The sequence below is a fragment of the Condylura cristata genome, unplaced genomic scaffold (assembly GCF_000260355.1).
Source record: "Condylura cristata isolate star-nosed mole 26May11 unplaced genomic scaffold, ConCri1.0 scaffold00017, whole genome shotgun sequence".
In the NCBI taxonomy this organism is placed as follows: Eukaryota; Metazoa; Chordata; class Mammalia; order Eulipotyphla; family Talpidae; genus Condylura; species Condylura cristata.
In genome coordinates this window covers 1,781,962-1,796,626 of record NW_004567118.1, presented here as the reverse complement: position 1 = coordinate 1,796,626, position 14,665 = coordinate 1,781,962, and the positions used below count along the sequence as shown (strand labels likewise).

At 35.4% G+C, this 14,665-nt stretch overlaps 1 protein-coding gene across 7 annotated transcripts in view; it reads right to left on the bottom strand.

The window, feature by feature from the left end:
- Positions 1-14,665, bottom strand: part of GPATCH8 (G patch domain containing 8) — a 70,621-nt gene that overhangs the window by 7,630 nt on the left and 48,326 nt on the right. For all 7 annotated transcript variants that reach the window (XM_004684085.2, XM_004684084.2, XM_012726347.1 and 4 more), the window contains 2 exons: positions 13,893-14,036; positions 1,573-1,703 (listed from right to left, as the gene is read on the bottom strand). In XM_004684085.2, coding sequence (XP_004684142.1) covers positions 1,573-1,703; positions 13,893-14,036 — 275 coding nt within the window. The remainder of the gene's footprint in view (positions 1-1,572; positions 1,704-13,892; positions 14,037-14,665) is intronic.

Below are 14,665 nucleotides of genomic sequence, written 5' to 3'. Positions count from 1 at the left end.
ATGAATTTGATTCCCAGCCAGGGAGCTGACCCTCATGGCACAGTAGATATCTCCTGTCTCACCTGCTGCTCCCCTCAGTAGTGTATTTCAACAGATCTGCCTGTTGTGCTCTCCACTCTGCCTTTGGTGAATCCTCTCACACACCCCTTCCCCGGGCCCCAACACACCTATGGTTTACAACCCAACTCTTATAAACATAAATAAATCTTTAAAAAAAAAATTAACAAATCAAAAACCACTTTCTATTCTTCCAAGAGATTACTTGGTCATCTTTTAACTATTTAATTAAATTAAAAGTCATCTCTGAAGAGAAGCATGTATGTCCTGAACTAGACGATGGCCTGTGTATACTTTTTAAGGTTGTCCCTTGCAATATACCCAAAAGGAATGTGTTTACTACATGACAAGCTGCCAAATGAATTAGAATCAGTTTAATGACAGTTTATCATTAGAGACTGTTTCAAAGTTTACAGTATCTGTATTTTCACCCTTCCTTCTTCCCACACAAGAGAAATAAGCCGTAAAAGGATCCAAAGACAAAAAATGAGCTTAGTAAGTCCAAGAAATTGGATTCTGCTTCTAACTTAAGTTATAAACTTTTAATAGCTTCTCTTTCTACTGTATCCAGTTCCTTCCTTTGGTCTGGATAGTTATTAAAAACAAACATAGGGGCTTAAGTCCTTCTAATTGAGGAACATACCTCATGAATGTTCAGAGGCTTAACAAGTATGAGCCTAGTTGCTTGCATGCTGAGCCCTAGAAGAGTAAACTCCATTTAAGGTTAATTATCAGCCCCAAACTGATAATCAGCAAGAACCATGAATGAATATTAAAAATACTGGAGAAGGTAAGAATCTAAAGAGAAGTAAATGGATAGAATTCTCTCTTATTGAGTACTACTTAAAAAGTATAACACTTGAATCTGTGATTCAGTATTTTTTTAAAGACTTTTATTTATTTATGAATACAAGAACTGGGGTGTAGGCCAGAAGTGCAGGGAGAGGATTCACCAGAGACTGAGTAGGGAGCAGAACAGGTGGATCTACTGAAATACACTGCTGTGCAGTGGGTGAGACAGGAGAGGTCTGTTGTACTACGTGGGTAAACTCCCTGGCCAGCGATCAAGCTTGAGCTGCAGTGGCTGCTGATACCTTCACGGTGTTGAAACTTAACCTCTTGTGCCACCAGGGAGGCCTCCAACTCAGTATTTTTTAACTAAATTTTAAGTAAGCTTTAAATAACTAAGTTTTAAATAACTTTTAAAACTAATTTAAATAAAAAGAATATTGTAATATATATGCATTTTCTATTGACTTGTTAGAGAATGGAAACAGTAGTAGCCACCTAGCTTACCTAAATGTTGCATCCACCACTCTTTTATAATCATTTTTGCTTTCTTATAATAAGGAACATGAGATATAACATTCAGATAGGTTGTAGCCTCAAAGTGCATTTTCTTAAACAGTATATTAAGCTCCAAGCATAGATATGCTTTTAATGTTAAAGAAGGATCTGTTAAAAAATTAGGACTTATAATTATCTGTACAATCCTCTGAGAGAAAATATCCTCACCATTCAGCTTGTTTTCTTTGCTCTGCCAACTCATGGAGTCGTCTGAGGGCCTTTTCCTGCTTCTTCTCATCCTTGCGGGATCTTGAAGAGACATTTCGAGCAAATTCTCTCTGCTTGAGATCTTTCAATCTCTGGGGTAACAGAAAAAAAGGAACAGAGGGTGGGTGACTTAAAATAACTTGGGGTCCTAACAGCAAGGCCTTTTAAGATATTTGCCCTCAACTGAGTGGCTACTACAGAACACAATGTTATACTCCCTTTATGGTAAGGAAACATAATACTTCATTACTTTAAATAAAACACTTGAAAATAAAGTATCTGAATTTCTAATTAGGACAGTGTACCATTTGCTTCATTGGATAAAATAAAATGATTTCAGAAGCAACAATTTCAGAATACTAGGAGGAAAGAAAAGGAACTATTTTAATCACCTGCTTTTCCCAGATGCAAAACTAGACGAACAACATGAGATAAATTTTAATAACATAAGCCAAAAGAGAACAGAAAGGGGTTAAGCTAAGTACAGAAAATTACCCAGGTTTAAGATCTTAAGAAAGCAATGTACAGCTTACATGGGGAGGTTGGTTATTTGAATCAGAACAAATAGAAAATATATTTTTATTTCACCATAATAAGGTGCTCTTATTTCTTTTCCACATCAACAGTTTTCCTAACTATCAAACAAACCATCTTCCAATGCTAGCATGTCTAGAATTAACCAGTCTGACCACTCTGATCTGATCAGTCTGTTGAAATTAAAACAGTAATATGTGGAAACTTTTCATTCCTTCATGGCCCTGAGAGGAACATCCAGGGAATGAGGAGGGAAAAGAGGAAAGTCAAAGAATTTATTGCTTAAAATCCTGATAAAAGAATAAGTATTTTATTCTTAGAAACTACTATATAATTTTCCTTAAAGCAGAATGACAATAACCAAAAAGAACAGTGCCATGACACACTGATGAGTCCAGACATCTCTATCTGCATTGAAGTCAGAGCTAAAATTATTTTCAACATTCTAGATAATATAAAAAACAAACAAAACAAAACATACATTTAGCCTATGTTTTTACAACAGCATTGGGAAAAGGAATCTGACCCAATATAAAGTGGACATTGCTTTGTGGGAAGGCATGATGGTCAACAGACACAGGAATTTTCTTATCTAAAATTTATGAAATGTGTTTTGAGTGTTTTTGAATTGGGAGGGAAGAAGGGTGGAAAGACACACACAAAAAAAAAGATATACAGCTAAAGACACTAGTAGAAAAACTCACTCTTGTGATCTGGGCTCCCAAATTAGAAGGAATTGCTTTCAATACATCAGCTGAAAATGTCACATCACAGAGAAAAAAAAGTAAAAAATAAAACAAGAGTGGAAGAGAAAAAAAAATAAAGCAAGCATTACTACACAAGCTCTCTTAGTGCATCTGCAAACTATTATAGTGGACAATCAGGGACAAAGCCATCAACCTAAAGGACTGGCAGCTGTACAACACATGTGTATGTACACAGGCTGACACAGCAATAATCCCGCTAGAGAAAGGGGACTATCTGTGTTTCTCCAGGAAAAAATGGTTACAGAAATTTAGGAATAAAGACCACTGCTAACTAGAAGCAAACTCTTATTTTCATTTATCTTTATTTTTATTTGGGAGGAGTTCAAATAAGCAACAGCTGGCTTTTTTTTTTTCCTTTTCTAAGGGTGGTTGTTCAGAGTTAGGATTTTTAATAAAAACTACCTCGAGAATTAACTATTTTAAGTAAACATTTAATTCCAACTTCCTCCTTCTGAGAATAAGGCCTACCATATTAATTTTGGTTGTAAAGCCCAAAATTACAGGTTTTCTGGCCAAGATTTAAATGGAATGTATGTCTTTTTCCTGGCTGTCATCTTCTCCCTGACCATCCCGTAAGCCTGGAAAACCTCCCCATGCTTAAGTAATTTCTTTCTATTTAAAAATATTTCATCACATAGAGGGGTTAATTCACAAACTGTAGAGTAAGTATCTTATATAAATCTCCAGGCTAAATCAGAGAGATTAGGCTTTCCAATCATTTAGTAGTCACTTGGTAAATCCTTGAAGTTGACAGGACAACCTACCTCAAATTCCTACTACAATTTATCTGGAGGTAGGGAGGGAAGAAAATGGGGTATCAATAAAATCAATTCAAAACGCAGCCCCTCCTATACAAAATCATCCTAGTACTATATTTGGTATAGAAAACACTCCTATGATCACCTTTATAATGTATGGTCAAGTCCAGAGTCTCAAAAGTAGAACTGGGAATCCAGGATTCTAGCCCAAATCTTAGGGAGGTTTACCAACTCACCTAAATCCAAAATGTATATATGAAGTCTCTCAGATGAGGGTGTTCTCGTGATAAAAATGGATTTCTTTAACTCAAATGTGTCCTACCTACTCAAGGTCAAATTAAAATTTCCCTCACAGGAAGGTAGGATTATCTTTCATGAAAGACAGGATTTTTCTTTTCATCATTTTATTTTTTTAAAATGATTTATTTTTTAAAAAAGATTTATTTGTGCATACAGAACTGGGGTACAGGCCAGAGGTGCAGGGGCAGTGAGAGGATTCACCAGACACAGAGTGGGGAGCAGAACAGGCAGACTGACGAAGTGTACTGCTGAGGGGAGCAGCAGGAGGGTCAGGAGGGGTCTGCCATACCATGTGGGTCAGCTCCAGGGCAGCGGATGGAACTCACACTGATGCAGCTGCGACTTGCAGTGCTGTGTCCTAACCTGCTGCACCACTGGGGCAGGGGCGGGATTTATTCTGAACTGTATAATATTCTGTCATAGCACTCATCTAGTGAACCATATTTTGCTTTTATTCCTGTCTTTTAGAACAGCAGTATATTTTAAGCTTTAGAGTAAAAAACACATGAGTTCAAACCCATACTTATTAGAAAAACAGGATTATCTAGCAACAGATTTATGATATTGTCAAAATAAATGTGGAAACAGTGTATTAAATTTGTTCAATGCTGATCTTCCCTCTTATTTGGGGCAGGGACTACGCCTTATTTTTGTAATCAACCCTGAAGTATATGGAGCACCACTTGAATATAGAGAAATGTTTGGTAAATACCTAGTAAATAATTTGGCTTAAAAATGGATCCTTGAAAATGATGTAAAAATAAACTATTATTTAAAAAAAAAAAAAAAGGATCCTTGAATTTTCCCCACATAAATTTTTATCACCTACAGGAGAGGTTGATATGATATTTTCATGTTTCTATTAGAGATATACTCAAGTTTTATTTAATATGATTTCTTAGCTATTACTCTCATAGTAAGAAAAGCTCATTCTTTACAGAATCAAAAAGGCCAGTAAACTCCTTAGTTCTGGGGAAAATTAGGCCAAATGGCAAAAACAAACAAAAAAAAGTAATGATCAGAAATGTGTGAAATTTCGATCAAAAAAAGTAAATTTTATAAGGGCACAGGGCTCTATTTTCATCCAGGTTTTCCAAAGTTACCAAGTTGCCTGTTTTATTCCAAGAGGCTCATTTGTCACTGAATGCAGACATGAAATTTTCCCTTTGACAAACAGTTGCACTTCTCAAAATTTTAAGGAGAAACATAGACTACTTGTCAAGAAGAGACAGAGCTCATGCAGAGACCAGGAATTACAGATGTGAATCAACTAAAGAACTCTTCAAAAGTTGAGTGATTCCATACCAAACACAAAAATTCAAGCTATACTCCAATTTGGGATACATCTAAGTGTGTATAATTAATCATTTAAACCAACTCTAAAGCTACTGTGCCCTTATCTCTGAAGATTACAAAGTACACTTTCGAAGAGTTGCTACTAACTTTATTTACTGAATTATTAAAGCACACTAATACAAGTCATGTGTAGCTGGAAAATACCTGACTCAAGAAAAGGACTTTGAACCCTATTCAAAATGAAAGGGTTTAAAGATCCTGTTCTGAAAAGACTAACAGCATGTTTAAAAAAAAAAACTATACATTTGTGGCATAGGACAGAATGGAGAAACCTTGCTCATCGATTTTCATACACACGGGAGCTGAAATTTTCATTACATTCTCCAAAAGACTAGAGGGAAGATCTTTAAAAACAACCCACCCACTTGATGGATCATCTGCTTTAAACACACATCCACATATAACTTAAAGACCACTTCAAATATATATAAATATATTCTAGTTGTTCAAACATAACTAGATCTTGTTTGGCACAAAAATGTCTACCATAGACACAAACTTACTTCTGCTCCACTACCCAATTCTGAACACATTAAAGAAGGGAAATGAGTCTCCCAAATCTCATCAAGTTTTTAACAAGGATAATTTGCCCACATTATCAATAATGTGAAGTGTCAATAGAAAGGAGTGGTACTGTTCAATGCAAATGGTAGTCAGCTGGGATCTGCATTGTTCTGCGTAGTTTTGCTTAGCAACAAAAGATAATAAAGGTCTGAGTCAAAGTAATTCCAAAAATCTGTTCATAATCCTCTTTTATCAAAACAAAATTTGATGCTAAAAGTTTCTGATTCCATACACTTTACTAGAGTAAATATAGTTATTTTTGATAATTATTTCAAGTGATTATCTCATTTTAAACAATAAAATCCATTGTTTCCATCTGAAGGGAATTTCAGACATTAAAAGCAGACCGTTTAAAGCAAAGAGCATTTCCTCTTGCCACTGAAAATCCTATGTTCTAATATAACCTCTTCAATTTTGAAGAGAAAACTTGGTTTTTCTCTCTTTAGGGTCACAGGACCATTCACGGTTTCTTTTTTGCATTCTAAAAGAATAGCCCCATTCTTTTAGAACAAGAACTGAAGTTTAAGTCTTTGTAACTAATCCTGCAAAGCACACACAGTTGTCTATGGCACAAGAGATATGCGCAATACACATTTACCAAACTAGTTACATTTTTAAGAAAAGATTAATTTTATTTATTTATACATACAAGAGCTGGAGTGTAGGCCAGAGGTATGGGGGGATAGGGGAAGGGTGAGAGGATTCACCAGAGACAAAGTGGGGAGAATAGATGGACTAAGTTATACTGCTGAGGGGAACAAAAGGCTAGACAGGATTTGTCTGCTGTCACATGTGGGTCAGCTCTCTGTCTGGGGATGGAACTCATGTTCCTGTGGCTGCTGATAGCTTCACAGTGCTGAGATGTAACCCCCTGCACAACCAAATTGTGCAAATTAAATTGAGTTGTTAAGATAAGGAATATATACACACACTTTTATCTACTATGTATTAGTTATAAACAGAGATGGGAAATAGGAAAGGGGTGGCTATTTGCACCTCAGTCTCATTCTGGCTAAACATAATCTGGCCTATTTCGATCCTCAGCTACTCCTTTTCTTCTATAGCAACAATACTGCATACTCAAAATATATGATCTTTTTATCTAGTTTCTTGACTCTCATATGGTAACATTAATATGGTTTCCCTCTCCCATCCCACACTGGAGTAAGCAAGTACTATAGCTCTTTCTTGGTCAGGATATCCTGATTCAAGTCTCAGTGTTTGATGCATCTGGATGGGGACATCGCCATGTGGTGAGGGAGGAGAATGACCAGGAGAGAACATAGGAAGCTTCAGTTTCCTTCCTCAGGGAAGGAAGATTACAGTTGAGTAGTGTAGGAAATTCAAGTTACTGGATAGTAGATGTACATTTTTTCTTTTGGCACATGCATACTGGTAAATGATAAAAATGTATTTTATTAACAGTATATAAAACATAATTCTGATTACAGACACTGAAAAAATCACAATAGGAAAAGGAGACATTCTTTTCACTGGGCAAGAGTAGTAGCATCAGTCATTTATGACAGTACTTACCATTTATACCCAATTATTTTGCAAAAACAATGGCTATTAACATTAGATGAATAGCAACCTAATTTGTCTAAAATTAGTGAGAAATACTTGCTTTATTTTGTTCAGAAAGTCAGCAAAAGCCTTTAAAGTACAGTAAATATTCTTTAATTATAACATGTGTGCCTGGCTTAGTATGTATTTTCATAGGCATATGTACAGTCACTTTCACCAAAATTTAAGCTGGATGAGGTTTTAAACACAAATCTGACATGTAATTACATACCGCAAAATGTACCCATTTAAAATGTAAAACTTAGTGGGTTTTATTGCATCCTAAGAGTTGAGTGACCATAACTTCTATCAAATTTTTGAATATTTGCATTATCCCCAAAAGAAATATTCATTAGCACTCACCCCTCATTGCCCACTTCCGTTCAATCCCTGGAAACCACATCTACTTTCCACTGATTTGCTTAAAATGAAATCACATAATATGGACTCTCTTTTAAGATTGGTTTCTTTCACTTAGCATATTTCCAAGGTTTGTTCATAATCTATCAGTAAGTCATTCCTTTTTGTTGCTAATAATATTCCATGGTGTGCATATATCACACTTTATCCACTCATCAATTGATGACTATTTGGTTTTTTTCCTACCATGGGGCCATTTATGAACAATGCTGATATGAAATAAAACTGTAATGCATTCAAGTTCTGAGATGAGTTCCTCTCTTCATACTTGCTTTGCTTCTCAAAGCATATTCTCTTCACATATGAACAGTAGTCTGTAAAGTCAATATTTATGATATTTTGAGTTTTATAAGTACTTTATGATTTTCTTAACCTATTTCAAATTTTTACAATAATCAATTTATGGTTTTCTAAGGATAAATCCTCAATAACACCTAAAATGTAGAGTACTTATGGAATATCTTCACTGGTATCTGATCTAAGTGATTTCATATCTTAGAAGGGTCATTTCCTATTTAATTTATAGCCCTAGAATTATCTTTTATTACCTTTTGATTTATTATTTTTGACCCACCTCTAACAAATATCAAAGAAGCAGTGCAAAATTATCTCAGTTGGCATTTTCTTGGGTGGCTTGTTTGACAAGATATGTCCTATTGGTTATGATGTATTTACTGTATGTAACAACCATAAGGAGGATCAAATACCGTAAAATTATTTTGAGGCAAAAATCCAACCAGTAAACAGTGAAACTTCAAAAGGAAAGTGACCAAACTTGGAAAGAGCCTATGTGAAGTCCAAAATGATCATTCCTTCTATCACCAAGGAACTTCCTCGACAATACTTAAATTCAGAATCTGTTTCATTTTTCAGTAACAAGAACAACTCTAAAGCATTTTGTTCCTTAGTACATACAATAGTCAACTAAGAGTAAATAATGATGTCAAAAAGTTAACTGTGATAGTGTGGTCAACTTTAACTACATCACGTAGTAACAGTTTCTATTATGTATAATTTAGAATAGAGATGGCTGCTAGAATTAGTTCAATCATTTAAACCTCAAGAAACCACTTGCACTTTTATAACTTAAACAAGCCTTGGTACTTACATGACTATAAAAAAATTAAAAATCTTTTGAAAAATAAAAGTACAGGGGTTTCATATTGAAGTTACTTTAGTAGAAAGAGAGGAAAGCTGATTAAGTTTCCTTTGACAAAGATTTTTATTTTTTTCCTACAAGTTAAAGGGATTTCTTTTTTTTTTTTTTTAAAGATTTATTTATTTGTGCATACAGAACTGGGGTACAGGCCAGAGGCTCAGGGGCGGCGAGAGGCTTCACCAGAGACAGAGTGGGGAACAGAACAGGCAGATCAACGAAGTACACTGCTGAGGGGAGCAGCGGGCGGGTCAGGAGAGGTCTGCCACGCCATGTGGTCACCTCCGGGGCAGGCGGGAATCGAACTCATGTGGAAGCGGCTTTTGATTCTCAGTGCTGTGCTTTAACCCGCTGCGCCACCAGGGAGGGCCTAAAGGGATTTCTTAAAGCTGCTTTACAGTATTGGATTCTGATAACTGGATCTGACTACCCTAGACAGTTTTCATTACAAGGAATTTGGACTTGACACCAAGGAGGAGTAAGGAGGTAGTTTATCACTGAGCTACTTCCTCAATCAACCAGAGGCTGTGGGAACAGGTGTGGTGAGAAGGGAAAGGTACAGCGCTGGGTTACATACTCAAATATTTGGAGAGGTTTGGCAGGTAATGTAATGATTTATGCAGGTTGTTAAAAGATGAAGTGGCAATCACAGCTAATTGCAAAAGAAGCAAATTCCTTTCTAAAGAGACAGCAACAATTCAGCTTTTGCCAACTATTATGTTGAAATGGAAGCCCAATGTGTTCACAGATACTTGAATTTTTCAAGATAAACAGAAATTGAATTATATAAAGTCTCACTTTAAAAAACTGAGAAGCAACTGAAATTGAAGGGGAGAAAAAAAACTAAGACCATGAAAGTCAGAGGAAAAAACATGGGTAATTTGTAATCTCTTTACATACTAAAGGCTGGTAAAGATATACCCTATGCACAAATAAAAGAGCAAGATTGGAAGAGTCACAAATAAGTAAGACTCCATTCAAGAAAGAAAATAAGTGCTGAAGTAAGGCTCTATTATTGTGCTGCTATAAAGAGACTGTTCTTTGCAGTTTGAATTTTAGGGCATCTGAAAAGTTAAAGAAAATGGTTTCCATTGTCACTTTCATTAGAAGATCTTTTTTTTTTTTTAAGAAATGCAAAATAAAGAGGCAAGGAGGTAGGTATAGAAATATGCTTATGATAATGCTTACTAAGCATATCAGAACTTAGATAAAAGAAAACTACAGATTGGTTACTTCTTGAGGAATGGAAATGAGTATCTTTGGAGAACTCAAAATATATTCAAAGTTTCATAAATGAGGGTTAACTGCCAATCAGTCAAAATATCTAGTTAGCTTCTTCACTTAAAGATCAAGTTGGGGCTCAGTATTTATATATTAATGACTTTCTTCACAAACTACCTTGGAAAACTTGAGGAAAACTAGTGAACAGTGAGAGGCACATGATAACACCACATTAAAAAAAAACCATTACCATCATGAGGGTGACCATGTAGCCCCTTCTTGAAAAACTATTTGTGCTTAATTAAGATAAGAATATATTTAAGAACCTGCCTAAACTAGTGTTTATCACTAATATTATAGATTATTTCTCTGGGAAATTTTAATGGTGAAAATTTGACAGAAGATGCAAACTAGGGATTACTAAAATAGGTTTGAATAGATATGAATCTCAGATTCATAATAATCCTGTGTGCCTTCCTGGAAGACAGGACATGGTGTCTGTATGATCTTAAGAGCAATAAATTTGGAAAATGGTAGGTACATTTGTATGGTAAGTCCATGTCCATCAAAGAGAAAAGAAAAAAAGGACCTAAATAACCTCCTTTCTAAGGGGTTATATTTAGTTATTGTACCAAAGTCAATTAACGTTCCTTAGAAGTTCTAAGTGGAGGTAAGGTTGTACTACAAAGGTCAGAATTGTGTACTTTTTTAAAGTATATTTTTTAGTCTCTTTCAAGACTCTACCAGTATAAAGAAAGATGAAAAAGCTTATTACTTCAAACAAAAAAAAGACATGCTATTAAAACCGAAAAATAGACCATACTATGTCTTTTTTTTTTTTTATTACCTATGATGGGCTTTTGCTCAAAGTGAAGAAATTAGCTCACGTACATTCATTAAACATAACTGCTAAAGTCTTTTTCCCAAACGAGGGAATCACAGATATATTCTACATTAATGGTTATGAGACCATGAGTTCTTTGTAAATATCCTTAATTTTATATTTCCATTTTGATGGAATCTAAAAAAAAGAAGTATTTGGCATCGTCTAGATGAGCACTTGGTAATGCTTACAACATAGCTGTAGACTTAAAATGGTAATGATTTGTACCAACCAAAAGCCAAATGACATCACAACACCCTACATGAAAATTTTGCAGCCATCCCAATATAACAGGGTTTCTTAATCTCACAATTACATGAATGAGATAGGTAATTCTTTGTTACAAGGGGCTTTCCTGCGCATTGCAGGATGACTAGCAGAACTCTTGGACTCTAATCACTAGAGAGATGCCAGTAGACCCATTCTTCTAGATGTGATAACCAAAATAGTCTCCAGATTCTGCCAAGTGTCACCTGGAGTATAAAATCTCCCCAGGTAGAAAAACCACTCATTTGCAATAGAAATGAGTGGTGAAAGAAATCTGTCAACACGGGGACAGAAGGAAGTAAACATATCAAGTTCAAGTGAACTAGAGGTGCAACAACTTTCTTCTACTCTTAAATTAAGAGCAATGTCATTCATCACACTAATGCTGTCAATATGAATTTTATCAGTTCTCTATTTTTGCTTGGATATAATGTTAATCTATTTTACATGACACAGTCCCCCCATCTTAAAAGGCAAATCAATACATTATTCAAATCTGATTATACTTTTCCTGTATTTTAAGTCATTTCACCAACTAAAACTGTAGCCTTTTTTTCTTTTAAAGATTTATGTATTTATGCATAAAGAACTAGAGTACAGGTGCAGGGGCAGTGAAAGGATTCACCAGAGAACAGGCAAGATCAACGAAGTACACTGCTAAGGGGAGCAGCAGGCAGGTCAGGAGAGGTCTGGCACACCATGTGGGTCAGCTCCCTGGCAGGGGATTGAACTCGTGCTGAAATGGCTGTGGCCAGCTTCATACTGCTATGCTTTAACCTGTTGTGCAACCATGGAGGGCCCAAAACTGTAGCCTTTCTAATGCTCTTTTGATGCTTAAAGTTGCCTTGGGGTTTTAAAAATTTATCAGACAACTGAAGCAGTTCTCAAGAACTTGTAAAAATGGCTATGCATTTAGATGCTAAATGTTTGTTAGTTTTTAACATGAAAATCTGAATTATATACACACTGAAAAGCTGGAAAAATTGCTGTTTAAGCTGTATTCAGTGTAGTATTCTTTCTTGACAGATGAGTCTTTGCAGGAATAATTGCCAATATATCTTGTCCATATGTTTTCTAAATTTTTTTTCTTCAAACCAAGCAGAGCTGATAATATATTAAAACAGGTTCAAAATTGTAAAAAATTTGAAGTATTATCTGGAAAAATCTATCCATGGAAACATCTTAAACTGGAGAGGTGTGGCTAAACATGGAAAAGGTTTTTGCAAGCTCAACAGCTTATAAGTTACCCTTGTGGTTAGTAAAAGTGAGACTTAGTCAAAGTTTTATTGAAAGATTTCTCTGAAATCTCACGGCTGGTTGGAAGATGAATGGTTAAAAATATTTGTTCAACAGGTCCAGCTCAACAGAGTATTCCAGCAATATTCCTAAATCTTACAAGTTGAGCCAACTTAATTATTGTACCCCCCAAAGACCTAGCAAGTTCTGCTAAGTCACCCAAGGTCAAATGGCTCAAGATTCTTTAATAAGCTACAACTATACTATAGATTTAAACAAATTTTCCCTTCAAAAATTCCCAGGGAATTACTACCGCTTTCTTTCTTTTCTTCTTCTTCTTTTTTTTTTTTAAGATTTGTTTATTTATGCATACAGAACTGGCATACAGGCCAGAGGTGGAGGGGCAGTGAGAGGATATGCCAGAGTCAGAGTAGGGAGCAGAATTGGTAGAGCAATAGGCAGATCAATGAAGTACACTGTTGAAGTACACAGGAGAGACAGAAGAGGTCTGCCTTGCCATGTGGCTCACTTCTGGGGTGGGGGACTGAACTTGGCACTGAAGCGGCTGTGGCTAGTTTGCAGTGCTGTATCCTAACCCGTTGCACCACCTGGGAGGGCCCTACAACTTCCTTAATGCTAGTAACTAGTCAGGTACAAGTTTCTACTTATTATAATTTAATGATAGGGGACAAAAACTTCAAGCAAAGCCTAATTCAATTTTCAGCAAACTTTTCAACATGTACCATCGGTTTTTGTTAAAGTTAAATCGATTAAATTTTACTTTTCCTTCTCAAGATGTATCTACCTTCCAAGAAAAACTAACAAAATGATTTTCTAATAGAAATAATAACCAGTAAAGCATGAACTCTTGATGCAGAAGATAAAGACCACAGCTCAAGATAACTGTTCTGAGTTTAACATGAATTTAGGAAGAGAGAGAAAGTGAAACAAAGTTCCCAGTAACACTCAGCTGAATTACCAATTTAAATATAATTTAAAATCACTCTAGGTCAAAAACTTTATGTAAGTTTTATGAAGCTCACAATTCTTCACTATACATATAATCTTGGAAGGGGAAAGTCTATGTCCAGCCTTCTGTCACTGAAAAAAATCAAGTCAGTCAGATGTTATCTGGGAAAAAAAAAAACTGATAGACACAAGAAACTATACAGTCAGTACTTTTTTGGTATATGCATAAAATTCAAGTTATGATGACAAATTAAGTATATTCTTCCTTGTTGGCAATTCCTCACCTGCTTGTGTGCATGATCGTAAGAGTTGATATGGTTGTCAAATTCCTGATGTTTCTGATATTGCTTATCACAGAGTTCACAGTAAAAGTTGGCTCTGAGGTCTTCCAATGCTTTGGCAATAGCCTTCTCTTTGTCAACATAATCCTGTGAGAAACATAAAATACAAATAAAAAATGGACTTGGCAGAATTTTAAGTTTGATGTCATAAAGACGCTGTCTTATCTGAAGATAGCTGGATGAAACACAAGTGGAAATTTGGCAAGATAATTTGTGTGTGGCTGTACTAGCAATTGTCTTTAAATTAAAAAATATTAAAAAGTTTAATTTTAGTTGTAATGGACTAGATACTATCCATCTCCTACTTCACTGAGAAGGCTGAGGAAAACAACTCACTAGATAAATAAAACACAATTTTACTGCATTGCAGAAGCCACAGAAAGTAAGTCACCAAAAGACACAAAGGAAAAAAAAACAAAATTTTGAACAAAAATCAACTCTAATCTAATCCTGAAACCAGAGATATGAAGAGCTTTCTTTAGGATATGTGGGTAACAACAGAACTTTAAAAAGATGGAGAGATAAGTCTGAGAAGCCTCATTAAACAAGAACATGAAAGTGGACAGCAGAGATCTTTTTTTTTTTATTACTAATACAAAGTTTATTTTTACATCATTTTGCACAGTTTTTTTTCCATCTCGATTGTAATCCCCGCGGGTTTCCCATCACCAAATCACCCCTTTGCCACCACCATAGTCCCGTGCATTTCCCTCCCT